General features: G+C 36.2%; 1 protein-coding gene across 8 annotated transcripts in view; it reads left to right on the top strand.

Annotated features, from left to right (window-relative positions):
• BMPR1B (bone morphogenetic protein receptor type 1B) overlaps positions 1-27,216 on the top strand; it is a 423,394-nt gene that overhangs the window by 359,030 nt on the left and 37,148 nt on the right. For 5 of the 8 annotated variants that reach the window (XM_065907198.1, XM_065907200.1, XM_065907199.1 and 2 more), the window contains 3 exons: positions 13,766-13,925; positions 24,409-24,511; positions 25,025-25,127. In XM_065907198.1, the coding sequence (XP_065763270.1) occupies positions 13,783-13,925; positions 24,409-24,511; positions 25,025-25,127 (349 nt within the window). In that variant the 5' untranslated portion in view covers positions 13,766-13,782. The remainder of the gene's footprint in view (positions 1-13,765; positions 13,926-24,408; positions 24,512-25,024; positions 25,128-27,216) is intronic. The other 3 variants (XM_065907204.1, XM_065907205.1, XM_065907206.1) reach the window with 1 other exon arrangement.

The raw sequence follows: 27,216 nt of genomic DNA, 5'->3' as shown, positions 1-27,216 counted from the left end.
ATCTGACTTTTTAGGTAGGGAATAGGACCTTCTGTAGGTGAACTTAAAGAAAGGTTTCTTAATAACTGAAAAGCAAATTCTTTAATTTTGGTAAAATATTTTGCTTGATCTTAAATATTCTTTGTCAAAGTGGGAAACTTTCTAACTGAAGTGGTCATTTAAAATAGCTACTCTTCTTTTCTCCTATATTAATGTTATTACTTATTGTTGGGAGTACTTTGGTCATTTAAATAGAACATGATTAAGTATATATTTTTTATTACTCTGATACTGAAATTTAAAATCATATACCAACTTATCAAAATATTTCAGGGTGAAAAAAATTATATAGAGAGATATGTCTGCCTTTTGTTGGTGTGGTTGAGAATAACCATATTTGAGAGAGAGTTACTTGTAGGAGCTTAGATTCAGGGTTTTTTTTGGGGGGGAGTTGGTTATCTTGATTTGGTTATACCATATTGACAATTATTTTAAAAGAGAGAAAGGAAACATTTTTACTTTAGAATATGATGTATGGGCAGGTAATTTTTGGCATCATTGAGGAGTTACAAGTTGGATAAAGAACTACAAAGAAGGAAAATTTGAAGGTAAAATCAGACTTTTCAAAACCTGGGCCACTTAGTCTGCTAGGCTTAATACAATTGCAAAATTTAAAAAGTAAGATTGCTTTTGAAGAATGTTTTGAAAACTGAAGCCATTTGTTTATTGAAAGAGGGAAAACTTGAGAAACATCAGGCCAGAATGTTCCAATGTATGTCATACCCAGATTTAAGATAACAAAATCATTACAATAACATAGTCTCAATTCAGATCTTTCCTTGGTGTTTCTGCGCAAACATCAATAAGAGTTTTGCCTTTGGCAACCTTATTCCAAAAAATCAAAGAAAACTGATGGTGGTTCAGAATCTCAATACTATTTTAATGGTTAATTAAGTATAATTTCAGAAAAAAAAGTTTTTTGTCTTAAAACATCAGTAATCTAGGTATATATTTTGCTAGTCATATAAGTACCCAGAACCCAATTCAGTCTTCTTGTTTAGTTCAGATGCACAGACCAGAGTATGGGAATAGTTAGGAAAATATTAATACAACGTTTTGTGGCATACTACCACAAACCTAGGTCTTTCTCCAATTAGCCTCACAGTGTTATCTGGAACTTTGAATGCAGTATTGTCTTTAACACAGCTGTCCACAAATATAAAGGAAAGCTCTAAGACTTGTCAGATTCTAATGAGAGAAAATGCTTTTATGACCATAGAAACTTTCTTTGACCCTATTACTCCTAATACATATCATATGGAATTTTTCTAGTATTTTTATATATTGCTTTTCTTAATAGGTAATTAGTGTCTAGTTAATGAAAACAAAAAATATTGTTAAACATTTTAGTATATACTTTATATGTAAAATTTTAAATTGATGTATTTTCTTCATTTCAACTCTTTTTATATATAAATGAATGTTTTGTTTCTTAACCATCTGCTACTAGGAAAGGGTGTTTGGTTTTTGAGTAAGTTTTTAGATTATTTAAAATGGCATGGACACTGGCCTAGAGGACAGATGGTTTTGTGTTTATCTAGAGTGTAAATGGAAAAATAGTGAAAATTTTGGTATGAGTGAATGGTCAGCAGCCCTTTTATGACAAAAGAACAACAATAACAGAAAAAATAACTTTTATTCACTCTCCTGGATTAGATTTTAAGGTTTACGAGTTAGTGGCCATTTCTTCTTCACCTCTATGGAATCAGAGTGCTTTGTAGATAGCTTTGTGTATGATAAATATTTCTTAAATCAATTTGGACTTGCTAGCAATTTAATGCTAGTTAAAATAAATATTTTATGCTGTCTTAAGCCACCCATGATGAATAAGATAGTTGTGTTTCAAATATAAATTTTATATAAAAAATTCTGAGTCAAGTCCAGTGATATGGTGGACTTGATAAAAAAATAAAATTAATGGTAATCATTTGGTTTCAGTTTTGCCAACAAAAGAAGTTAGACATCTAAACAGGTAAACCTCTTTAAAGAAAGATTTTTAAATGTTTGTGTAGCTGATCAATTTGTGAAGTTATGCTTATTTTAAAATAAACCCAAGAGTTGCATGTTGATGTACCATTCTAAATGTCAAAAAGATAATGTCAAAAATAGATTTCTAGACACTTGAATGTTGTATGTTTTTCTGCCTTGCGTATAATCAGAGGCAGCCTTGAACCATCTGGAAATGTTACATAATACACTGTGGTCAGTGACTTTTTTCTTTTCTTTTTATTTATTTTTTTGATTCTAAGGTTTCCTTTCTCTTCCACCTTTCCACTGTCATATGCCATGCATCTTGAACATAGCTCAGTGCCTCACCAGAATAATCTCTCTTGCCAGCTCATAATCAAAGGGAGTACTGAGAAAAACAGCTGAGCTGTATTAGGCAACCACCGTCTGGACTGCATTTCTTAACTGGTGAATAACACGTCACAGGTGCAGGATTAGAGCTGCCTACGGTGCTGGGCCCTGCAGTGGACGCCCCTAGCAGTTCTGTGCATCCTCCTCATGTCTCATCCCAGGGAACCTGGCAACGATCTTAGCAAGCGTACAGAAATCACGAGTGAGTAGTGGGAGATGCTTTTTATCTTACACGGGCTGTTTATCCCCCTCCAGAAATGTAAGCCAGACCAGTTAAGATGCTTCTGGCACACACAAAAGAGATGATGGAACTTAGTCCTTCTTGGCATAAAGGGTGGTGAACAGGACAGTTCAGGGGGTTCAAAAATTTTGTGCACGAAAATTACTGTACATGGCAAGAAGATAGTTTAGCTTAACTGTCCCTGCAGTGTATGATTGAGGTTACTTTTAAACTGCTAAATATCTTGCATATATTATTTTAACTTCTGTGTCATCTGCGTGTTGGAGTAGGGGCCTATGTTTGCCCTTACACATTTTCCAGTACGGTCATGGTTAAAATCAAGTGTTATGGCTGTGTAAAGTCCTTGTGGTATAATTTGTAGTTTTTGACATAGTAAATTCTTTTGCTGTCTGTGATATGTAAGTCTCAATTCATAGATTATAGAAGTCTAAGTTACTTTCTTGCAAGTGTGATATTTACAATACAAAAATGTTTTAAAGTATAAATTAATGATTTTAATATTAGAAGGAATCAGTGTTTTGAAGATTTAGTTTCTAAATCATTAACTTTAATCAGGAAGGTTATAAATTGTTTTACAGTAAAGTATACAAGTCAGAGAAACTAAGGCAAGTATATTTTAGTAATTCATGTCATTTTTGCTATCTTAGAGAACTTTTCTATGAATCATAACACATAATTGTAAACAGAGCCATGTAAACACCACTGCAGGTTTTGTATGGTTGTTTCTTTTGTTTTTCTGTTTAAACTCCCTATAGTAGCTTTCTGATATTCAGATTTTGTCTTAATTCATTTTGCTGCTGGTTACCATCATTCCATGTTGTTCCATCATAGACCTTTAAACTTGTTGGCAATGATAGTAGTTAATATTAGTGTATTGTAAGTTAAGTTTTAAAATATACATATTCTATTTTATTCCTCAAGCATTTAAACATTTGAAATAGCGATATATTTGCATTTTTAAGGTCAGTAAACTCCTCACTAAAGTATCCTTTAACCTTTATCCAATTAGAGGGTACAGAAAGGATTAGAAACAGAGAGAGATCCTAAATGCTTTCCAGGTTTTTTCCTTTGGGGAAAAAGATAGCATGAATCTGGTGATTTGGTTTCTGATCTATCTGGCTTCATTGTCACTTCTCTTCTTTACATGGATGTCTGTTCAAAGTAGTTTTACACATCAAGCTGTCTTGGGAGTGCTTTGCAAAGCTGTGGAGTAAGTTTTGTTGTGATGGCAAGTAAAACATCCACTTTGATTAGTTTCAGAACTCTGTGAAACAGAGCATTGATAGAAACATCACCAAATAAAACCAAAGCTCCTGGCTTGGCAGTCTGCCATGTCCTGGTTGACATTATTGTCAAAGAGGCTGTGGTTCAGTTTCTTTTCCAAAAATGTGGATTTGAACAGACATACTAAGTATTTTAAAATACAGAGATATTTTTGACCTTTAAAATGATCCTGTTAGCTGTGATTATGCTTTTTTATGAATACAGATTCAGTTTGATGTTAAACTATCTTTAAACATGGTGGTTACGTGCTTATGAAGTTTATTATTTCTTATATTGACCTTTTTTTTGAGATACTTGTAATCATGTTATGTTTTATAGTATTTTCAAAGGTTTTTAATATCTGTAAACATTTTGGTTGAACTTCTCAAAACTCAAAAGCATTAAAACCTGTGAGAAAGGTAGCTACTGTTTTACCCTTAAAGAATATAAATGTGATGTCCAAAGAACTTTAACTCATATTATAATCAATTATGATGCTTACTTGGGCTCATAACTCTATATTAGTTACCTGGAAAACAAATGTACACGTTGTATGGTCCCATTTATGTAATATTTCTTTTTTTTTATGATTTGCTCAACTCATAATATAGCATCTCAGGATATAAAACACTTGAATTATTGAAGTTTTCACTTTTTACCCAGATGTTGTAGGGTCTCTGGGCAGAACTTGCATGATATAAAATGTTGAGAACATGATTGTCTTACAGAAGCTGAGTGATGTGATATGGATGTGTTAAGTATGGTGAAGAGAGAAACAATTGCCAGCAAATGGAAACATTTATAACAAAATATTTTATTATTAAGGCCCTGGTTTCTATAGTGGTCCAGCATGTCTCTAACATTGTAAAACTAATGTGTTTTTCTTACCCTACTCAGTAGTGTCAACAATTGAAATGAAATAACTGTCAGAATCCCTGATTTTGGTGCTTATGTTTTCCATAAACGTTATTGGTTGATTACTGCCACTCCTGGTCATCTTCCCTCCTGTGTCTCCTACCTGAGACTTATATTTGACAATTCTGTGTGGCATTATGACATCCATTTTATTGTTTGCATACACTGTTTTTGGTTTTCCATATGTAGTTGATTTGTCTCACTATGTTCCACATGCAGTCGATTTGTCTCACCAGCAAGATTGCTCTGTTGCTGAAGGTACTTCCAGTGCTCTTGGCCGTTATGTTATGTAGATGGAATGAATTTAATGATTCATTTTTACCACAGGGAAAAAAGAAAATGAGTAACAATGTATTAGCCACGAACAAACTATCCGTGTTTCTTAAACCAAAAAACTCAATATTTTTATAGACTTTTTGTGCACAGTGATGAACCTAAAAAGGCAGTTAATGGAAATAACAGAAAAGAAAAGGGGATTGAAGAAAAAGAGAGAAATTAGGATGAGAAAAAGGATGGGGAAAGAAGAAAAGGAAGAGAAGTAGAAACATAGGAGATGAAGCCTTAGAGAAAAGGAACAAAAATAGTTGAGTGAGGGAAAGAGAAAAATATGAAGAACAAAAGCAAAAAAAAAAAAAGGCAAAAAACAGAAGCTTTAGCAACACAGATAACAATGAAAATCTACTATTATTCACTCCTAGTATGTGCAGGGAACTGTGGTAGGTGCTTTCTTTGAAATAGCTCATTCAATTCTCATAGCAAGCCAATGTGTGCTGACACTCTCCACAGCCTCAGTTAGGGACGTTAAGTGACTTGCAAAGGTCACAGAGCAAGGCAATAGCTAAGCCAGGTTTGGACTGTTTTACCCTGTATCCTGGTGAGTCTGAGTCCACTGCTTGGTGACCACACATGACATGGTTTCTCACTTGGCGTCCCATGCCCTTCTAGAGCATGCTAGCCCCTGGACTCACCACCAGCAAGCTTCCCTTGTCCCTCTCTCCTATGACTTCTGAAGCTCTCGAAGGAGAAGGACACTTCTGAGCAGTTAACATCACTATTAATAATTGAAAGTCTACTCTTTCTTTATAATGCATGAGATTTTGCTTTGATATTTTTGAATCTAAGTTGTATTTATATTTTGTTTTTAAGAGTTTAGGCGCATATTCCAACTTTTTATTAATGATTGAGTTTCATGTTGTTCATATATTTTTTTCTAAGTTCTGTTGCAAACAGCATAGAAAGCTTGTTTGAAAATGTCTTAGTGTAAAAGAGGGTTAGGCAATGAAAATTGAAGTCAGGACTTTTGAATTGAATATGCTTGCTAGATAGTAAGTTAAACTATTAAACTGAGTTAAATGAGTCAAGGCTTAGGTGATAAAAATAAAAATAAGTTATCTATTTAAACCCACTCTTCAGGATCACTAAAGCTTGAAAATTAATATTATTTTCAAACTCTGATTCACGTTTTATTCCTGTGTATTATAGGTTTTTGTTCTGAACCAGTATATCCTTTAAACCAGCTTTGGTTGAGAAAGGAAATGGGCATTGATTCACATTATTTATTATCATAGCAGTGAGGATAGTGGTAGAATGGATTGTTCTCAAAGCACTCCTGGACAGTTCAGTGCTTTCGTATTTTCTTCCACTAATCTTTTTACCCAAGATACTTGAAGTACAAACTTGTGTGATTTGAATTTCAGTTTCTCTTCTTGCTCCGGCCTGCCCTCTGGTGAAGGTGAGGTAGAACAGAGAAGACACTCAAAATTTTGTTAATTTTTGAGATATTTGGAGATCTAAAAAGTAAAAAAAAAGAAAGAAAGAAAATGAGAGCAAAATAGATTACTAGTAGATTCTGTGACACCAGATAATTATATGTCATCTTTAAATGAATTTTGAAGAGTCACAGCTCTTTTTTAGTACACTGCATATTTGAGATTTATTTTTTCTTGAATTACCCCTATTCATAAAGATTGTTCTCTATGTGTTTCAATATGATAGTGGATTCTAATATTCTCTTCACTGTGACATATGAAACAATATGTATATCACAAACTTAAAATGATTTATTGTATTTTTGAAATGACAAGAATGTTACCAAGAAAAAAAAACCAAAACTAAGTTTAGCTAAAATGTACTTTAAGATATAATAATGTACTGTAGGATATGACCCGTTTAGCCTTTGTAATTGAATGGAAGTCACATTGTTGCATGATGATCATTTTTATTTTATGAAGTTTGAACAATTTGCCTGAAAAATCTGTAAATCTATCTTATATGAAAATATATGTTGAAATATGTTCTTTCTGTACATGTTGAGAGTTTTTTAAAAACATAAATAAATGAACGTTAAATTTCGTCAAATGCTTTTTCTTCATTTATTGATACGATATGATTTTCATCCTTCATTTTGTTAATATGGTGAATTGCACTGATTGACTTGTGGATATTTGAACATCCTTACATCCCTGGAGTAAATCTCATTTGATCATGGTGTATGATCTTTTTATTATATTGTTGGATTCGGGTTGCTAATATTTTGTTGAGGATTTTTAGATATGTTCATCAAGGATATTGACCTGTAATTTTCTTTTCTTATGGTGTCCTTGTTTGGTTTTGGTATCAAGGAAATTCTGGCTTCATAACATGATTTTGGATGTGTTTCCTCCTCTCCTGTTTTTAGAATTTGAGAAGGATTGGTATTAATATTCTTTGGATTTTTGATAGAATTGATCAGTGAAGCCATCTGAAACTAGACTTCTGGATGTTGGGAGGTTTAAATTATTGATTCAGTTTCCAGATCTTCCTAATAGTTGCATGATCTTTTGTGTACTATACACAAAAAATTAACTCAAAATGTATTAAAGATATGACTGTAAGACCTGAAACCATGTAACTCCTCAAAGAGGATGTAGATAATAAGCTCTTTAACATAGGTCTTGGTGACTTTTTTGGATTTGACACCAAAAAAGACAAGGAAAAATAAATGAGAGGGACTGCATTAAAAAAAAAAAAAAAGCTGCTGTACAGCAAAGGGAAACCATCAACAAAGGAGAAGGGAACCTGCTGAATAAGAGAAAATATTTATAAGATGTGTATCTGATAAGGAGTTGACAATCCAAAATATGTAAAGAGCTCATACAGCTCTTCCCTGGTGGCTCAGTGGTAAAGAATCCACCTGCTAATCCAGGAGACATGGGAGACGTAAGGTTGATCCCTGGGTCTGGAAGATCCACTGGAGAAGAAAATGGCAACCCCTTCCAGTATCCCCTAGATGGAGGAGCCCGGTGGGCTACAGTCAATAGGGTCGCAAAAGAGTCAGACACGACCTAGCAACTGAACAACAGCATACAACTCAGTAGTCAAAAAACGAATAAAAAACAAAGTCCTGTTTTTAAAAATGAACAGATGATCTGAATAGTCATTTTTCCAAAGAAGACTTATAGATGACCAGCAGGTACATGAAAAAACATTTAACACCATTAATCAATAGGGAAATAGGTATGAAAACCTCAATGAGATATCACTTCACACCTGATAGAATGGGTGTTCTCAAAAAGACAGAAGATAACAAATCCTGGTGAGGATGTAGAGAAGAGAAAACCCTTGTGCATTGTAAATTGGTGCAGCCGCTGTGGAAAATAGTATGCACATCCCTCAAAAAACTTAAAAATAGAACTACAAGGTGGTCAAGCAATTCTATTTCTGGGTGTTTATCCAAGGAAACAGAAACTAACTTGAAAAAAGTATATCCACCTCTGTGTTTACTGCAGCATTATTTACAATGACCAAGATACAGAACAACCTAAGTGCCCAGCACGGGATGGATAAAGATCGTGTGGTACATTGTTGTACCCCTGACACTGGTGTTGTTTGGCAGCTATACCACGCTTTAGGTTTTGTAACCTTTTTAAACTGTATTCTTAAGCTTTTAATATGAGTCTAATCAAATGTATTTATTCTCCTGCTACTGCTTCTCTTACCCCATTCTCTATTTAGCCTCCAAATTATCACTCAATGACTTTAATTTTATCTTGTGATTGGAAATACTGTGAATTGTTTGATAACGATTTTCATTTCATAAGAAATTAACCCATCTATACGAGTAGTTGACTCCTAAGTAGTAATTGTACAATTTACATAGATTATTCCTTTGATTATTTTAGCGAAAGCAAATATAAAGAACTCTTTACCTCTCAGACTTGCATTCAATTATCTATTTATTTAAAGCTTCTTAAAAGCAATCATTTATCATCTCACTGCTTTTAGTAGTTTGGGTCACATTATATGAAGGTAGCCTTTATATGTTCTTTCAGTGTTGTCTGTTAAGTTTGCAGAGGTGAAATCTTTTTGTTCTTGTGAATGTGTTTTTGTTAAAATAGCATGTATTTTGACTACATGTTAAAGTGTTAAGCATTTTAGAAAGATTATGCAGCAATACTTTATCTTTGCAACCTGTATAGAAAGGATGATCCTTAAACCTTCTGGTTAGCATGTTTTCCTTTCTAGTGTCTCCTCAAGATCCCTTTTATATTACTAGTTCTTTGTCTTAACCCTTTGTGTCCTTGTAGTGGAATTTTGTAATTAAAATGCTCTGTAAACTATCCCTTTGAGTAAAAATTATATTTTAACAGTCTTTCTTGTCAGTAAATATACTTCTACATCAACATTTCAATTACTACATAGGAATCTCTTTTTAAAAATCTGACTTATACCCCTGGTAGCTCAGCTGGTAAAGAATCTGCCTGCAATGCAGGAGACCCCAGTTCAATACCTGGGTTGGGAAGATTCCCTGGAGAAGGGATAGGCTAGCCTTCAATATTCTTACATTTCCCTGGTGGCTCAGCTGGTAAAGAATGCCCTCAATGCGGGAGACTGGGTTCAATCTCTGGGTTAGGAAAATCCTCTGGAGAAGGGAACAACTACCCATTCCAGTATTCTGGACTGAAGAATTCCATGGACTGTATGGTCTATGAGGGTCACAAAGAGTCGGACACAACTAAGTGACTTTCACTTTTTTCACAGATTGTTAATAAGCAATATTGTGAAAAGACTCTTTCTAGCTAAATTTCATATCATTATTTTATTTAAGTTAAAGTGGGAGAATATCATAAATCCTTTCTTAAAATACTTCTTACAAAATGACATCTTATTTCCAGTAGTTTGAGGGTGTTTCCTTTTCTGCCATAGACCATTCTATGTGAATATTCCATTTAACAACTTTTCCCATCAGACGGTAAATTCTGTGTATGTGTAGTTCATCCTACATACCTGGGCTATGTCTGAAACAAGATAGGCACCCAGTATATATTTAAGAAGTAGACATATGTGTAATATTAATAAATGAATTTTTATTATTTTGTTTTAAAAACTTCAAAGAGCAGGGGCCTGGTATGGAGGGAAGCAGGATGTAGTAAGTTTTAAATATCTTACTTTCATCACTGTGAATTACTTTGAGGTTCCTCAGGTCATAAAGTTAGTAAGACTGAGAACCACGTTTATAAAGAATGAAGTCAATGTGGTAAGGAGATATATAGACATACCAACACCCAGTGCACCTGGATATCAAGCAATGCTAGGGCATTTATGTAGGTTTTAAATACAGCATGCGAATGTGAACTGTGTTTTACTTCACTTTCTTTTGGAGTTTTCACTTATGGATGAGCACCATACTTTATAGAAATAATAAACACCTATTGGGATTAAATATTAGTAATCTAGTCCTAGTTTTCTCAAAGTGGAGTTACACGTCATCGGTCTCAGAATCACATGGGGTCTTGTTGAGTATGCCTTCTCTTGGCTTACCTGAGACCTGTAGACTCAGAATCACTATGATGGCCCAGGATTCTAAATAGAACAGTTTCAAAATACAAAATACATCATTATAAAATACATTACATTCTGAAATGTAAATTTCAGAATACAAAATTACAGTTTGTATATCTTCTGCAGACTAAAATTCAAGGAACTGTTCGAGAAAGTTAGGTGCACATCTTACATAAATTTCAAAAATCTAATGAAATATTGGAATTGATGATTGGGGAAATTCTGATAATTGATTAACAGATTATTGTTTTCCTTTTCAATTATTACTCTAAGAATTCAACTAATTGTTATAACACAGAGAAAGTCAGAAAACAACATCACAGATCTTTTTTTTTAAACTCCTCATTCTCTGATATAATAATGGTTGGAGGCACTAATTTGTAGTTTTAAAAATAGCAAATAGTATGGTACTTGCACAAAGACAGACATATAGGTCAATATAACAAAATAGAAAGCCCGGAGATAAATCCATGCACCTACGGACACCTTATCTTTGACAAAGGAGGCAAGAATATACAATGGAGAAAAGACAATCTCTTTAACAAGTGGTACTGGGAAAACTGGTCATCCACTTGTAAAAGAATGAAACTAGAACACCTTCTAACACCATACACAAAAATAAACTCAAAATGGATTAAAGATCTAAACATTAGACCAGAAACCATAGAACTCCTAGAGGAAAACATAGGCAAATCACTCTTCAACATAAATCACAGCAAGATTCTCTATGACCCATCTCCCAGAATATTGGAAATAAAAATAACAACAAACAAATGGGGCCTAATTAAAATTAAAAGCTTCTGCACAACAAAGGAAACTATAAGCAAGGTGAAAAGACAGCCTTCAGAATGGGAGAAAATAATAGCAAATGAAGCAATGGACAAAGAATTAATCTCAAAAATATACAAGCAACTCCTGCAGCTCAATTCCAGAAAAATAAACGACCCAATCAAAAGTGGGCCAAAGAAGTAAATAGACATTTCTCCAAAGAAGACATACAGAGGGCTAACAAACACATGAAAAGATGTTCAACATCACTCATCATCAGAGAAATGCAAATCAAAACCACAATGAGGTACCATTACACGCCAGTCAGGATGGCTGCTATCCAAAAGTCGACAAGCAATAAATACTGGAGAGGGTGTGGAGAAAAGGGAACCCTCTTACACTGTTGGTGGGAATGCAAACTAGTACAGCCGCTATGGAGAACAGTGTGGAGATTTCTTAAAAAACTGGAAATAGAACTGCCATATGACCCAGCAATCCCACTTCTGGGCATACACACTGAGGAAACCAGATCTGAAAGAGACACGTGCACCCCAATGTTCATCGCAGCACTGTTTATAATAGCCAGGACATGGAAGCAACCTAGATGCCCATCAGCAGATGAATGGATAAGGAAGCTGTGGTACATATACACCATGGAATATTACTCAGCCGTTAAAAAGAATTCATTTGAATCAGTTCTAATGAGATGGATGAAACTGGAGCCCATTATACAGAGTGAAGTAAGCCAGAAAGAAAAACACCAACACAGTATACTAACACATATATATGGAATTTAGAAAGATGATAACGATAACCCTGTATGTGAGACAGCAAAAGAGACACAGATGTATAGAACCGTCTTTTGGACTCTCTGGGAGAGGGCGAGGGCTGGATGATATGGGAGAATGGCACTGAAACATGTATTTTATCATATGTGAAGCGAATCGCCAGTCCAGGTTAGATGCATGAGACAGGGTGCTTGGGGCTGGTGCAGTGGGATGGCCCAGAGGGATGGGATGGGGAGGGAAATGGGAGGGGGGTTCAGAATGGGGAACACATGTACACCCATGGTGGATTCATGTCAATGTATGGCAAAACCAATACAATATTGTAAAGTAAAAAAATAAAATTGAAAAAAAAAATAGCAAACGCATACTGTGCATATCTATTGTGTATACTATACTTCAGGAATTCCAAATTTTTAACCCAGTGTCTTTCAGATAATATTTTTGTTGAAGTTTTATTGAACTATAGGCAAACTGGATGCGTTGTGAGATTTTAAGTCAAACATTGCTCAGGGTGACGATTTCTACAGTGACATATGTATGAGAACTTTTACCACTATGCCTGAAACTTAATAGCTGTCAATCCATGCTTCCTTGAGCATCATTATATTCCAAAAGTGGTGGTAAAGAAGAAAATATGAAAACGGTCTCAGTGACATGTCACCCTATGTTGCGAAACATTGTCTTGCCACTTAAAAGGTAAAAAATTAGATTTTTCCAGTAACATTACCTAACATTTATCAAGTAATAGTACATAATATACACACTCTAAGTTCTTGACATGACGTAGGTGTTTATAATTATCTTCATTTTAATGATAAGAGAAAAGCACAATGAGGTTATTTGTAAAGTTATTCAATGTCAACTAACTGATAATAAAGCCTGTTTTTGGACCTAGAAAAATATGTCTCTAGACATGTCTACCATCGTTTCTTCCACTTAAACTGAAGATGTACAATCACTGCTAATAGGTAGTCCTTTTTGCTTGTAAATAATAATGAGAAGATATATTTTTTGAAATACATCTTGATAGCTAAGTTTCCCTCTTCCTAATGAATTTCACAGATTAAATATTTCCTATGATTTCTTTAAAAAATACTTAATATACCTAAAGTAAAAAGGCTAGTAGAAATTTTAGGGCCCAAACAATCTGGATTTAAATCCTGTGTTCATGACTTATTAGCTGAGTGCAGATCACTTAAATTTCAAATCTTAGTTTTCTCATCTGAACATGGGAGTGATAATATTTACTCACAGTATTACATACATTACATACATACAGATAATCTATATAATAGTGTGTCATTGAACTGCTTGCACTCAAATACAACTATTATAACTTAATGTAGAAACTACTGCTCTGAAAGGTTTATGAGAATTTCTAATGAGACCTATCTATATTGTAGAGAAAGTATAGTTTTTCATATCAGAACATCAGAATGTGTTTTCTGTTTAAATCTTTAAGTGTCCTGAATACTTACTATTTTGTTTAACATCATAATTCTTTGGACAGAAGACTGTGGCTGGGCTATCCCAAATATGCTTACATTAAACTCTTACTCTTTCTTCTTTTCAGCAAACTTCCTTGATAACATGCTTTTGCGAAGTTCAGGAAAATTAAATGTGGGCACCAAGAAAGAAGATGGTGAGAGTACAGCCCCCACCCCTCGTCCAAAGATCTTGCGATGTAAATGCCACCACCACTGTCCCGAAGACTCGGTCAACAATATTTGCAGGTTGGTCATATAAATTGTTCAACTCCAGTTTTCACAGAAAGGCATCCTTTTTTGACTGTACAATTTTAGGCTAGTGCTCCCAAGAACATGTTTTGGGGAGTAGGGCCTATCCCCATTACCTCTCAGAGCTGTGCCTGTCTGAACTATTGAATCCCATTTTGCCTGGAAATGTTGTTCTGAAATTATTCTTCCACCAAACATCACTCGTGCACATAAACAGAGTGCAGATCCCAGGGTCCTTGTCAAGGAGCAGAAACTAATTATTTTCTTTCAAAAGACCTCTGCCCCCAAATAAATAAATGCAACAGCAGGAGCTGTCAAATGTGTGGGGGTTTTGTTTGTTTTGATTATTTATTATGCTGATGGTGTTAGTATATTGGAAAGAACAACTTAAGCTGTTGCCTTCCCAGGTGGCGCTAATCATAAAAAGCTGAAGCCAATGCAGGAGATGTAAGAGACAGATTTGATTCCTGAGTTGGGAAGATCCCCTGGAGTAGGAAATGGTAACCCACTCCTGTATTCTTGCCTGGAGAATCCCACGGGCTGAAGAGCCTGTTGGGCTGCATTCCATGGGGTCAAAAAAGTTGGGCATGACTGGAGTGACTTAGGCTGAGTGACTAACACTCCCTGTCAAGCTGTTAGGAATATTCACAAACTGATCCTGGGAAACAGTGTAGTAACAGAGCTTATGTGAGTCCACCAGAAGTTAAGAAAGATGTTATCAAAGTCCTCAAGAATAGACTCCTCAGTAGGTAATCAAGTTTGTACAAATACTTTCAAATATTTGAAACTAGGCTTTTTGCTTCTTTCTTCCTTACACATCATGATGCAGCTACATCCATCTTGTTGGTGACTGTCCCTGCATTTATTCCCCCTGGTGAGGTCAGCAGTAGATTCAGAGGCTAGAGTATGCCCAGGGAGAAGTGGATGAGATAACAAGACAAGTGTGAGTCTCAGGAGCTGAAGTGTCAGAGAAGCAGAGTCTCCCTCAAGGAGGGTAATGGACCCAGATAGGGAGGGAGGCTGCTGCTGGGTTGGAACTCTGGGCAGAATATCTGGGCAGCTGTTTTGGACCTCTGGTTTCCCAGGAAGGAGCATGAAGCTGAGCCGAGTGTTTTTTCTTTCATGCTGAGACTTTTTAAAAAAAGCTTCTTATGAAGTGGGAACTATCTAATAGAAACTTACCAGTGTATCCTAAAATATATAGTTCAAGTAATATGAATTGACAGAATGATGCAATGAGCAGATTCGGGTGTATTAATAAATATATGTCTCATTTAATCAGCACAGCAATGCAATGTGGTAGAGAGTGCTCCTTTCTTACCCTTAGACCTGAGGAGTTCAGGGCCCAGAGAAGTCTAGTAACTTGGCCCTTGTATGCTAGCACCAGGTTGCAAGTCTTACTCCAAGTCTTAAAGCGAGATAAAATGATTCCAAAGCTCAGACAGTATTTCCTAGGAAATGCTTGCAGTAAACAGAAAAAAGTATCAGAAAAATTGCACGAAGTTTTCTGAAGAAGAGAAGCAGGAATTAGCATGTTAGGGAGATACTCTACTATTTTGTATAAGTCTGTAGCAATTGCGAGTGAGTCTGTATGTGCCCTTTGAGCCATAGTTCTGGGGATCATATGTTCAGGTTTTCCAGAATTATCCAGAATTACCCCAGTTTCAAATATTTTGTCCTGTTTTCCTCATAGGCCATTGAAGTGTCCTAAGTTGATTTGAGAGCAAGTGTTGAGGCACTAGCTGCAATGCAACTTCTCTGTGGTGGGAAGGGGAAGCTCGGCATGTAGGAGGGGATGTGGTGGCTTTGAGCCTGGAGATGGGAGAACTCTGACTGTGGCCTGAAGGAGGTGTTTAAAGAGGAGTAGCAATGGAGATTGATGTGATGTGATTTGCTTTTTTGAAAAATTATCTCTGCTGCAGAGTACTCAGTGTATTAGAGGGAGACGAAAGTGAATTTGAGAACAGCAGCAGCCAGGTGAGAGAAACTGAAAAGTGGATTCAGGAAAGACATAAAACTAATGTCTATTGAACTTTTATATTACTAGAATGTTTACTTTTATCTGTATTTAATCTTCATAGCTTTCTTGTAAAGAATGTAGCATAATCTGTATTTTCCAGGTGAGAAATCTGAGGCTCTGAGAGGTTATAAAATTTTTATTAGTTCATTCATTGTGCACACCCAAATGATTGAAAAAAAATTGTGGCCAAGGTACCAAGATTCTAAATTTCTAACTAACAGCTAACCTTTGACACTCAAAGGAGCAGAAATATTCACTCTTGGGTAGCAGATATATCCATTTTGCTAACAAGATATTGATTCGGGTTGAGTCTGCTATGAGCTGAGGTCAATCATGTCTGAATCACAAGGCCTTTTTCTGTTCTGTGCTCTAAGACTCAAGAACAGATCCAGGCCTTTCTGCCTTCATCCCTGTAAGCTCTTTTAATCAGATAGTTCTCAGGCTATGGTGGTGGTGGTTTAGTCACTAAGTCGTGTATAATTCCTTTGCGACCCCATGGACTGTAACTTGCCAGGCTCCTCTGTCCATGGAATTTCCCAGACAAGAATACTGGAGTAGGTTGCCACTTCCTTCTCCAGGGGATCTTCCCAACCCAGAGATTGAACCCACGCCTCCTCCATTGCAGGCAAGTTCTTTACTGCTGAGCTACCAGGGAAAGACTTCTCAGGCTCCTCTGTCCTTGGAATTGCCCAGGCAAGAATACTGGAGTGGGTTGCCATTTCTTCTTCAGGGGATCTTCCCGACCCAGGGATCAAGCCTGGGTCTCCTACATTGCAGCCAGATTCTTTACCATCTGAGCCATCAGGGAAGTCCCTTCTCAGGCTATACCTCTGGTCAAAAATTTTCCCCAATAAGTTGTGCACTGGTACTTTCTAAAGTTCAATAAAAATGAATTACTGGAAAAATTAATTAAAAATACTTACAGATTACATTTTTCATTTTTCTATTGTCTGTTAATTAAGTTCAAGGGCTTCCCGGATGGTTCAGCAGTAAAGAATCCACCTATAATGCAGGAAATGCAGGATACGTGGGTTCGATCCCTAGGTCAGAAGGTCCCATGGGGAAGGTCATGGCAACCCACTCCAGTATTCTTACTTGGAGAAGCCCATGGACAGAGGAGCCTGGTGAGCTACTGTCTGTAGGGTTGCAAAGAGTTGGACACAATTGAACGACTGAGCATGCATGCTTTAATTAAATTCAACAGAGCTGGAGTTACTGTGATACAAATTTCAATTTCTATATTAATGTACTCACAGACCAGTGATAAGCAGTTTTTGAGGAAACATACTTTGAGTAATACTGCACTAAATCTTGCCCTTCTAGGCAAAACAGTTTTAAAGATAAAAGTGTCCTTGCTTAGGGCTTGCAGATTGTAGCCAAGCTGGATAGCCTGGGTAGAGCGCATGCTCATTTACACTCCCACATTCCGGTAGAGAATAACCCAGAAAGTAGCCCAAATCAAAAGTGCATCATACTTTCAGACATTCTGAAATCCCCTGAAGATCCAGGGAATCTTCCGAACCAGGGTTCGAACCCACGTATCCTGTACTGTAGGTGGATTCTTTACTGCTGAGCCGTCTGGGAAGCCCTTGATGGGATAATTCAGAGAACATGCACAAAGTGTAGAGGGTCTTGTCCTTTATTTTATTATTATTATTTTTTTAACTCTTTATGAGTACTTTTTGGCTTTGATTCCTGTCAGGTGAAGATGTGTCTGCTTCCAAAATCCATTCCATTTACATGGCCTAATGGCATGTATGTTAGAGGATGTAGTGCATATCTATCATGCTGAATAAAGTAGTAGAATAATTTTTTTAATATCCATAATTCAAATTAAAAGATGAAACCATTGTCTAACCTCCCTCAGTAAAATATTGATCATTTAAATACCTTTCAGTTGTTACTTCGCATTGTTTATCTTTCTTATTCCATTTCTAGATTCTGTTCCTAGGACCTCATACTATCACTGTATGCTTTGAACACTGCAGTCTCCTTAATTAACTCTTTGTGTATGACTTCCACCATGTCAGTGTTCTATTTTGTTTTCCTGTCCTAGCAGGCATAATCTCAGTCTTATTTATTTTTTTCTCTATATAATCTGGTCCCACTTTATGTATTCTTCCTAGTTTTACTTGACATGATCTGTGATAGTCATTTTTGTCCCTTTCTCACCACCCCCCTCAAGTTCCTCTACTCTCTCATACAAGTCCATCCATTTTTTTTTTTAAATGGTTTTTCAAGGTAATTTTAAATATTTCCTCATTCATTTGACCCAAAATACTCCTACCTTGGCAGTTTTCAGGGTTTGTAGATATAATAAATCACATTGTATATTTGCATAGATGTACAAATGATTCCAGGCACCTAAATGACAAATTAGATAAGTCTCTAGCTGTTTCCTGAAGAGTCAAAGAGGGCAGAAGGGAAAGCTTAGGAGTTTAATAGGAAGTGAACAGGGTAAGGCTTTTTACAGCTATACATTGAGAACCATTGAAGATTTTTGAGGAAGAAGGAACATGTAAGATCAGGCGATGTTGTCCAGAGCTGTTCCAAATACTTTGTGTTAACCCGGAGCTTCTAAACTTTCTGCCAAATATGATGGTGTGTGCTTTCAGAGAGATGCTCCTGACCCAGGTAAAAGAGTGTTTGAAATGAGCACTGTTCTCATTTGTGTGTACATCTTCTGTTCATCCAGTTTATTCCACTGTTGCCCAGACCACCTGAACATTCAGCTTTATGATCTTTTTTTTCCCAGTAGAAGATGTTGAGTTAAAACCATTTCACTTATGAGAATGTTCCTTCTGTGGGACATATCACTTAGTTGGATGAGGATATGGTTTCAAATTCACTTGCGAAATCTTTTATAAGGAATAACTCTGCTTTCGTGTCTCTCATTAATCATAAATGATACTTAAATGGATCCATTTAGTGTTGGACTTAATAGAAAGTGAACAGTGTTGAGCTCAGTACAGTTATACATAGAGAATCATTGAAGATACTTGAGCAGGAAGGAAGATGTAAAATTTTTTCAGGCAGTACTGTGCGGAATGGGTTAGAGAGGAGAGAGAGGAGAGGGGGTGTCTGGCTAGGAGGCTCTCAGAGTAAGGAAGGTATGTGAGAGGTCTACACAGGACTGCAGTAGTGAGAAGAAAGTGAACAAAACATTAAATCACCTGGCATGGCTGCCAGAGGAGGATGTATGGTAGTTACACTCTCTTCAGGATAAAGTCAAAAGACCCCTCTCACATCGAACTTCATCACTAATGTTGTAACTTCAGGAACTTCAGCTTCCCCCAGTGCTGTGACATCTCAGAGGAGAAGCCAGAAAATGGGATCAGTGACAGTCACACCCATCGTACCATCTTTCCCTCCACCACCATGGGAACACACCCACCTAAGATCATAAGGGGAAACAAACAAACAAACAAAAACCTTAGGATTTCATGCCTCTAGTGATGACCTTTGCTCAGCATTCTTTGCCTTCCTGCCAGTCAGTAGAAAGCACTCTAATTAGCTGGTGATTTCTGTCCCTCCTGAAGTGGAAAGACTTTGTCTTTCCTAGGACCAGTGCATAGATGTTGAACTCCTTGAAAACAGAGGCTGCGTATTCCTCACCCTTGATTCTCAGCATCTGTCTGAGGCATAGTATGCTTAATCTGTCTGTGTTAGTTGCTCAGTCGTGCCTGACTCTTTGTGACCCCATGAACTGTAGCCCACCAGGCTTCTCTGTCCTTGAAATTCTCCAGGCAAGAATACTGGAGCGGGTTGCCATTCCCTTCTCCAGGGGATCTTCCCAACCCAGGGATCAAACCCAGGTCTCCTGAACTGCAGACAGATTCATTACCGTCTGAGCCACCAGGGAAGCCAGTATGCTTAATAGTTTGTAAAATTAACTGTAGTTAAGCAGCTTTCAGCTGTTTTAGTTAACTGACTAAACTCTACATGACTTAAACACAACTTGAAAAGTTGTATCTTTATTTACCTATAACAGAAAACTGTATTTATTCCCTTCATTGTGAAATAGATATTTTAGAAGACAGTGTCCTCAAGGATTTACAATTCCCCTAAAATGAGCAGCCTTTCAAGTAGTTTCTGACTGAAACTTAAAAGAATTTTGAAAGAAATTTAAGAATGCTATTATTTCTTACACCCTGGAAAAAAGTGGAATAAATAAGTTGATTCAATTTGATCAGAATTGATTGATTGTTGTAGAGAACTTGAATTCTTGTGAACAGATGCACTTCAAGTTTTCATTTATTTAATCAGTTTTTGTCAAGGGCAAAATTTTAAACTATTTAATAATTAAATAATATTTGAGTTACTTGGTGATTTTTACTTTATTACTACTTTTAAAATTTCCTATCACCCTGATTGAGCAGATAAGATAAACTCCTTTTTAACTACTACTTTAAAAATTATATTTTATAGTTAAATTAATCTTTATAAAGATCTAAACCAGTTAGAAGAAAATTTCTACAATAGTCCCTTCTCAACTGGGGTGGTTATATTTCTGGACAACTTGGGGTTTATAATAAAGAAGCATAAGATCTTAGTGGAAGAATAGAGTTAAAGCGACCAAGACTTGGGTAATCCTTATAAACCTTGCCCTCACTCTGCAATGAGTGAGTTGGGATCCAGAAATGAAAGTCAAAGTGGCTCAGTCATGTCCAACTCTTTATGACCTCATGGACGCAGCCCATGGAATTCTCCAGGCCAGAATACTGGAGTAGGTAGCCTTTCCCTTCTCCAGGGGATCTTCCCAACCCAAGGATCCAACCCAGGTCTCCCGCATTGCAGGTGGATTCTTTACCAACTGAGCTGTCACTATTTGTAAATCCACTTGACTCCAAATGAAAACAGGCAAAACTTCCAGGCTCAGGATGCACAGCCACCTAAGGCATATCATTTGGTCCCTCCAAGCTTTAAACTAAGTGTATCCTGTTCTTACTTACTGCTAAGTGTTCATGGTCACACTGAAAATCTCCAAGGCAGTCTGTCCTCCATGATCTCAAGATGTTCCCGATTTCTTTGCTTTTGAAATACTGGGCATATTCAAGGAGGCATGAACCTGGAGAACTATCCAAGGTTGTAACAGAGGTTTTATTATCGCCACTTTGACCTCATATAACGTTTACTTTTTCAAATGCTTCACTTTTTCATGAATTAGCCTTATGTTGAGAGGCATTCAGTACTGATGACTGATAATGTTTATAGGCAACTGTCAGTTACTTTTCCTGACTTATAACACAGGGACAGAATTTTTGAAATGTCACATCAATTGTCTTTTTTTATTGAAGTTTGGTTGATTTACAGTATTCCATTAGTTTTATATAAACAGCATAATTATTTAGTATTTTTATAGATTGTACTGCATTTAAAATTATTATAAAATAATGCCCATATTTCCTCATGCTGTACAAATATATCCTTGTAGCTTATTTATTTTATACATGGTAGTTTGTACCTCTTAATCCCCTGCCTCTATCTTGCCTCTCCTTCCTTTTGAATTGTCTTTTAAAATTCATTATCATTACTGTAATCAAATGATTCATCCTGTGTTCATATATACATCTCACTGCTTTCAATTTTGTATAAAATTATTTCACCTTTTATTTTTCTCATGATTCTTCATTTCTTGTTATCACTTTCAACACTCTAGGGATGACGGGTAGTAATCTATATAAAACATTTGAAAACTACACTTAATTATGGAAGCAAGCAGCAGAGTGTTGAGATAAGCCCATAGTAAAGTCAGATGCCTTGGGTGACACTCAGCAGCCGTCTCTTAGTGGTGGGTGGTGGATCGGCTTTGATTCCAGAGTGCAGTTGTGTTTATATTTGTGCTTGCTCGAGAGTTGAAAGTTCTCAAGTAATTTTTAAGCTTCTGTAATTGTGCTACTGGTTTCCAGTCAATGGCCCTTACTAGCTAGCAATTTCAGTAAGAAGTTTATAAATTATTTTTGTCTTGTTGTCAGTAATATGCCCTTGAGATGGTTCTCTTGCCCCCTTGCTTGTCCTCCAACTAAATATTTCAGTTTGTATCCAAATTTATAACTTATAGGACACCAACTTCTTTCTCTAGGACCTCTCTCCCTCTCCATCCTCTTTTTAAAATTTATTTTTTATTGAAGTAATGTTGGTTTATAACATTTCGTGTTTCAAGTGTGCATTTTATTTCTACTTCTGTATACACTATAACATCTCTCCATCAAAAATCTTGTTTCCATCCTCTATTTTTAGCTTCCTCCTCTTCACAGATAAAGGAGTACATTTTTATAACTTGAATTTATTTTTCCTGATGTTTCTTTACATTTACCAGGACATTGTAAAAGTAACATGCCAACAGTTTTACCAGCCTTTTCTTTTTTTTATTCTTATAAGTTGCCTCAAATTACATTTCTGTATACTTAGATTTTGACTTAAGGGGACCTGCTGGATAAGGAGAAATTAATCTTTTTTAGATTTAACATATTATATCAAACTTTTTTAGTTATGCTTTGATTTCCTAATATCAGAAGCTTAAAATAATTTTATTCTTAATTCCTGAATTTTACTTTTGATGAGAAATACAAGTTACAGAGTGTAAATATATAGGAAAGGGATAGAAGAAATGTAGAGGAAAGGGATAAAAGAAAAATCACATGGTTATTGTTTGCTTAATTGTTTAAGGTAAATTTCTAAGGAATGGTTCTTTCATTTATTGCCTTCAGAGTTTACGTGCTTTGGATTTTCATAGTAATTTCAGTACATTAGTTAAAAAACCCCAAAGAATTTGGAGCATGGGCTGTTCCAAGGCAGTCTTTCTTCTAGAGCAGTATTCATGCATTTGACCTTGTCATTGGCCATTCCTTGCTGTTCATCAGTATGTCTGAATTTTGCCTTGCTTGTTCTTGTAAACAGGCATTTTGGATCACTTGAGGCTTAAAACCAAGTAAACAATTCTAAGAGTTTTGATGATAACTGAAGTACAAGTGTATGGCAGAATGCTGTCGCCACTAACACAGAATAGACCAACACACAAATCATGCTCAGAGCTTTCTTCCTCTGACTTTTTAGGTCTATGTAGTCACATCTGTGTTGGACACCGACCATGGATATACACCTTTCTCTCATGAGAAAGATGGAGATGTAGTTCAGTAGTTTGTTTCTTAGCACATGCAGTAGTGGTTTATGACTTATATTGGGAGTCTGTCTGCATTCATCACCCAAACTTGTGAAGTAATGTCTGTTTAAAAATTGTTCTATATGTAATAGTCCTTGTTTTTCATTTTTAATCTCTGGAGGGACTTTGGAAAAGCTATGAGAATGAAGCAAAAAGTCCTTGATGCTACATATGATTCTATATCTGTTTGTTTTGTGACCTTGTATAAGTTTGTTAGACTCTCATAACCTTGATTTACCTGTTTGTAAAATAGAAATATTACTTGTCATTATTGATGAGAGGATTAAATGAGATTCTAAGTGAAAGTTCTTTTCAGTGTAGAAAACCAGGGAGAAATTAAAAGCATTGTTTCTTTGGTTTTCATAGTCATGTTAAAAGTCCTTCTTTCTGTTGTCCATCCTTACCCAACACCCAAATTACCACAAAGCCTGATGTTTTCATATGCCATCCTGAAAGCAGAGGGCAGGTACTGCATGGCAGTCTTAGTCACCTCACTTGGGCGGTGCTGACCCCAATTCCTGCTTCCCCTTAGTCTATAAACCCTCTGTATGCCTTAGGAAGAGATAGATTTACTTCACTGCCTCAGAGCAAGTAGAACCAGAATAAACACTCACCTGCGTGGGTTCAAACCCCTATTGTGCCTCTCACTAACTGTACGGCCTTTGAGAAATTACTCAAGATCTCTGAACCTCAGTTTCTTCATATAGAAAGTAAGCATATTATTACCTTCCCCTTGGAGTGGATTTCTGAAGGTAATAGCTGTGAAGGGCCAGAATGAGTGTTTAGTATGTAGTATACATGCTGTTAATTTATATGTTATATGGAAATGTTGGATCCTTTCTCATGAGTTCTAGATGGAGGATATATGACTAAATAGTTTATGATAATTAAATCAACTTTAAAGGAAGTTTTGGGATTCTTTAATCAGATAATGACCTGTTATATGATCTTTGACTTTCTTCTTGTTTGTAATGAAACAAATGATTGTTGTTGTTGTTTAGTCTGTTAGTTGTGTCTGACTCTTTTGCAATGCCATGGACTGTAGCCCACCAGGCTCTTCTGTCCATGGGATTTCCCAGGCAAGAATACTGGAGTGAGTTGCCATTTCCTTCTCCAGGGGGTCTTTCTGACTCAAGGATTGAAACCCGAGTCTCCTACATTGGCAGGTGAATTCTTTACCACCAGGGAAACCCAAAACAAGTGATAAACATCTTAATTTCCTTTTACCCTGGACACACACACACACTCTCTCTCTCATGCGAGCGCACACACACTTACTTTGCCTCTTTGATCTTTAGCACAGATGGATATTGTTTCACGATGATAGAAGAAGATGACTCTGGGATGCCTGTGGTCACTTCTGGATGCCTAGGACTAGAAGGCTCAGATTTTCAGTGTCGGGTAAGGAAGATACCTTGATTCCACTTTGTAACCTTTTATGGGCAAGATTACAACCAAGTTGCAAGCAAGATAAAACAGAATTTTTTTGTACTAGCTTGTTTTCAGTAATTTGAACAATAATTAGAAAATTTGCATTGGGTCAGTTCTCCCTTCATTTTGAAATCAAGTAGTCATTTTATTTTTGCTGTTAACTTTTGGCTTAGGGACTCATTAGATCATCTTGCCCAAATTCCGGTTTGGTTAATTGCATTAAGCCAAGCCTTCTTCCTGAGTTTATACTATGCATACTGGTTATGGCAAATATAATAGTAATTTTGTAGAAGTGCAAAAGTTGCAGTAAGAATATACATGATGATTTGAAAGAAATTACCTAATACAGCATTTCACCGTGTCTGAATAAAATTATTAGAATTTTAAGTCAGTTCTCTAAAGAGTGTTAATTGGCTAGTTTTAGGTGATATGGCTTTGAAATTTGGGGTAAACCTATTAATAGTTGTCAGGTTTCAATTTCAGGACACTCCCATTCCTCATCAGAGAAGATCCATTGAATGCTGCACAGAACGGAATGAATGTAATAAAGATCTACATCCCACGCTTCCTCCACTGAAAAGCAGAGGTAAGGAGAGGAAGGCTCATGGGCTGGAAAAGCTTTGGGCATAAAGAGATAAACACTAGAGTTATTCTCTTTTCCAAATGTATCTGCCTGTACCGTTTTCTCACTCCTGGGCCAGAGGGCTGAGACAAGGTGACAATGAAACTGACATTCAGAGATGAATACAGGGAGTTATTTGGAAAATAGTCACATGTGACTTTACTCTTAAGATTTACTTCTTTACCCTGTTCTTACTTCCCTCAGAAAACTAGTGACTAGAGCTTGGAGTGGGTTTCAAGAGGATAGAGGAGGGACAAAGTGTTTTTTGTTTACCCCTAACCTAAATGTTATTCAGAAGTTGTGCCTCATTCAAATGCTATTTGGCTACATTTGTTTTAAAAATAAGGACCTTATAAAGCTGCAGTCCCCAGCCTTTTTGACACCGGGGTCTGGTGTTTTGGAAGATAATTTTTTTACAGACTGCACAGGGAGGTGTTTTCAGGATAATTCAAGTGCATTACATTTATTATGCATCTTAATTCTATTATTATTACATCAGCTCCACCTTAGATCATCAGACATTAGATTCCGGAGGCTGGGGACCCTTTTATAAAGGGTTAATTCAGATTATTTGCTTCATAGAGTTTCCTTTTACTTATGCTAGAGTAACTACCTTTTAGTTAATTCATATATATTGATAAAATGGAGAAAATATCTAGAAAGTTTAGTTCTGAGACGTATACATGTAGTGTTGCTCATTAAAAAAAGACACACACTGCATCCCCAATGACTCTTGGTTAAAAACAGCTCCCATGTTTCCTTTTTTCTTGGTCTCACCACAAAATAAATGATTTGTAATTGTCATAGAGTCCTAAGTCTTAAAAAGGTAGCTTAAGATGATTTATCATCATTGATTTTTATTTCTTAAAAGAATATCTTCCGAACAAAATACAACGACCTTATTGGGTTCTGATGATATTTTATAACATTTGTTCCTATAGCCTAGCTCTGTAAGATTAATTCATAATAATGCACATCAAAAAGTCACAGGCAGTTTTTTTTTTTTTAATTTTGCCAGTCAGCATGCTAGGTGTTAGGGATTCAGAAATGGATGAAGAAAATTCTTGCTTTCAAGACTAGCACACTAGATTGTGAGAGAAAAACATGGAAATAATTATACTCAGAAAAATCTCAGTAGACACAAAAGAGTGGCTCATTTTGGAGTAGGAGGATGTCAAAATAGCTGCATAGATGTGATACTTGAGCAAATTTTAAGGATGAACAGAAGTTTGCCAAGTGGGCAAGGCAGAAATAAACAATTTAAAAATGAAAATGGCTAACATAAGCCAAGAATAATGCTAGTAACTACGACATTAATTCAACCATTTGAGCTTCACAACAATCCTATAGGGTATTTAGGATTATTAGTCCCCATTTAAATATGAGACTCTTGTAACACAGAGATGTTAACTAACTTTCCCAAGGTTGCACAGCCTGTGAATAGCAATGACTCTAAACAGAGGCAATGTAATGTTTGCAATATTTGAGAAAGATTTGCAAGCTGCAGTCATGTGAAACAGCAAAGCTGGTTGGGAAAAGTCTCCTAATTCAGTTGTTTGACGCCTCACTGTTCAAAGTGGGCCTGTGGGTCAGCAGCACCAGCATTACTTGAAACTCGTTAGAAATGCAGAGGCTCAGGCCTCACTCCAGACTACTAAACCTGCATTTTTAATGAGATTTCCCAAGTGATTTATATGCACATTAAAGTTTTGGCAACACATTCGGTAGAAAAAGACCTATGTGTGGATATGGCTAGCGCCACTGTGTCTCAATGTGTGTGTTTGACAACACCTTGTTCAAAGAGAAGTCCACTGATTTCAAACTGCTATAAAATTCTAAATGTTTATTTTGTTTTGTGGTCATTCCATTATGAATCAGTTGCAAAAAGTAGGTGATCTATAGACAGCATTTTGAATAGCACTGATACAGGAGTTGATGTGTTGGGCTTGGGGCTGGAAGGTGGGTAAAAGTGCAAGAAATGAAGATAGATGTGCTAGAATCACTTCCCTCAAGGAGAAAATCCTAACAGTAGGGATTAGGAAAACTGACTTAA

This window comes from Muntiacus reevesi, chromosome 16, assembly GCF_963930625.1.
Source record: "Muntiacus reevesi chromosome 16, mMunRee1.1, whole genome shotgun sequence".
NCBI lineage: Eukaryota > Metazoa > Chordata > Mammalia > Artiodactyla > Cervidae > Muntiacus > Muntiacus reevesi.
The sequence above is the reverse complement of the archived record's forward strand: the minus strand, read 5'-3'. Positions and strand labels throughout refer to the sequence as shown.